General features: G+C 29.4%; 1 protein-coding gene across 1 annotated transcript in view; it reads right to left on the bottom strand.

Annotated features, from left to right (window-relative positions):
- LOC106792738 (protein yellow-like) overlaps positions 1 to 2,404 on the bottom strand; it is a gene marked incomplete at its 3' end in the record, with an annotated part of 9,507 nt that overhangs the window by 5,204 nt on the left and 1,899 nt on the right. The window contains exon 2 of the mRNA XM_014759241.1: positions 452 to 749. Within this exon, the coding sequence (XP_014614727.1) occupies positions 452 to 734 (283 nt within the window). The remainder of the gene's footprint in view (positions 1 to 451; positions 750 to 2,404) is intronic.

The following is a 2,404-nucleotide window of genomic DNA, read 5'->3' as shown; positions in this document are numbered from 1 at the left end:
TTCCTTCGTCCAGTTTCTAGTTTTAAGTATTCACTAAAAGAACCTATTTTTTCAACAGAAAAACCCCCACCGTTTATAAGTTCTGCTGTCAACGCGAAAACACTTTTTTTCGGTGGGGTCACCGGAAATGACGTCGCAATGGCTGAGTTGAAAATATTTTTCAAGCAAAAATTCAGAAAATGTTCTTTAAATATGTATCTTAAATTCTATAAAAAGTTTGAATAAGAATTCCATTTTTTATATAGAACAAAAAAATTGTTGAAAATATGCTATTTTTTCCCGGTGTAAACCCATGTAACCCCTTAAACGAATAAAAATCATAATAGTGCGTACTTTTGAAGAAATAATTTGAATACCACTGACGACAAAATAATGGCGCGTAAATTTAAATCCTCCTAACACTAACCCATCTAAATGAAATACGAATAATATATATAATATGAATTCGTACCATTAAGATTGATATAATTCAAACTAGCAGCAACTCCTCGTTTCCATCTTGGTACAGTCACGAAAATCCTGTTATCGGAAATATCCAAACCCAATGGAAGATTATCTTCCCGATTATAATCCGGAAATAATTTTTGTACGTCGTCGTTCGGCCAATCATATTCGATCTCTTTCCATTGATAGGCTACCCGTAGATTACCGATAGCATTGATTGGTTGAAACATCAATCGATCCCAAGAGAAGAAAAAACAGAGCAGGATGGTGATTGGTCGATAACTCTGCATTGTGAATACTGTCGACTAATCAGAATAACGAATACTTATTAGCGTTATATGGTGTAATATTTCATTGGTTAACCTCTTTTCTTCATTCCTCATTCGTACAAGAAGACCTTACGGTTGTGCCCTCAAGGATTTTAACGAGCTTTGATATATTAGTAGTATACTAGTAGGGTGTTATCGTGGTAAAGTATTTTATCAAAATGCGAAGCCAATTTTGCGAAAAAAGCTTCTAAAGTTTTGATTTGTTTGTATACATGTTTATATTATTTTAAATGCGATCATTTATCAAGTGGCACGCTAGCGTAAGTAGTAGCGTGCTCGCTTCTCGTGCTGCTAGTTAGTGGTTCGATCCTTCACCCGGGAAATTTTTTTCGATAATTTTTTTCTATTTGTTTTTATTTTGTTTTTTCATAATTCTTAATTTTTAAATATATACAGGAAAGAGAAAATTACTTATTACAAAAAAAATTAGAAATAATAAATTTTTTAACATCTTGCGCAAATAATAAAGAAAAATTTAATCCTTTAATTACAGTTAACATTTTATTTTTTAACAGGTATATTATACATGAAATTGTTAAACATTAGAATATATACGATTGTTATTTGTTAGTATATTGAAGATTTATCTATTTTTATACACCTGTTAACAAATAAAATAATAATCTCGTAATTCAAGTAATCAATTTTCCTTTATAATTTGTGCAAGTTGTCGAAAAATGTATTGTTTTGAATGTTTTTAAGATAACTATCAGTCTGGAACCTGCGTTTAATAAATATTAATAAATGTACAATAAATATGTTAAAACTCATGGATGGAAAAAAATTAGAAAAAAAAAACTTTCCCCATGAAGAATCGAACCCAAACTAGCAGCACGAGAAACGAGAACGCTACTACATAAGCTAGCGCATCAATTGATGATCAGTTGTATTTAAAATAGTATAAATATGTATACAACAAAAATCAAAACTTTAGAAACTTTTTTCTCAAAATTGGCTTCGCGTTAAGATGAAATATTTTACAACGATAACACCCTACTAGTATACTACTAATATACCAAAGCTCGTTAAAATCCATGAGAGCACAACCGTAAGGTCTCCTTGTTAAACTGATACTCTCTGTCTCTTTTTGCTACAAATAATGCGACTAATTATTATTAGGTTATTGCGGTCAAACGTGGGTTTAATTGAGTATGCATGTTATAACGTGTGATAATACAAGTTACAAGGTTCCTGAAATTTGTAAACATTACTAAATTATATATGTGTCCTTTTTAGAATACACACATATAATTGAATCGTTTATTTGAAAAAATGGCGCAATTTACTTTTTTCAATAAAAATCAAATCCGATGATAAGATTAATTACATTTTAACTAGACTCGTTTGTTTCAAACAAATTTTTAATAGATATGTTTAGAAAAGTAAAAGAAATCGATTAATTAAGTGTCCGAGAAAAGAAATACGAGTTAAAAAAAATGTTCTCGCAAATTTGCACGATTGTTTGAAAATCCATTGAAATGCAAATATCTCGATTTAATAAGAAAACGAGACTTATGTGCTCGTTTAAAAATAAACGGCTCAATTATATTATGTTAACTAACAGAAAATATATTACAAATTGATAAATTTGTTGTTTTATTCCTAATTTCTCTATCCTTATATATATATAT

The sequence above is a fragment of the Polistes canadensis genome, unplaced genomic scaffold (genome assembly GCF_001313835.1).
Source record: "Polistes canadensis isolate GaletaPanama2010 unplaced genomic scaffold, ASM131383v1 scaffold_601, whole genome shotgun sequence".
Classification (NCBI taxonomy): Eukaryota; Metazoa; Arthropoda; class Insecta; order Hymenoptera; family Vespidae; genus Polistes; species Polistes canadensis.
The sequence above is the reverse complement of the archived record's forward strand: the minus strand, read 5'-3'. Positions and strand labels throughout refer to the sequence as shown.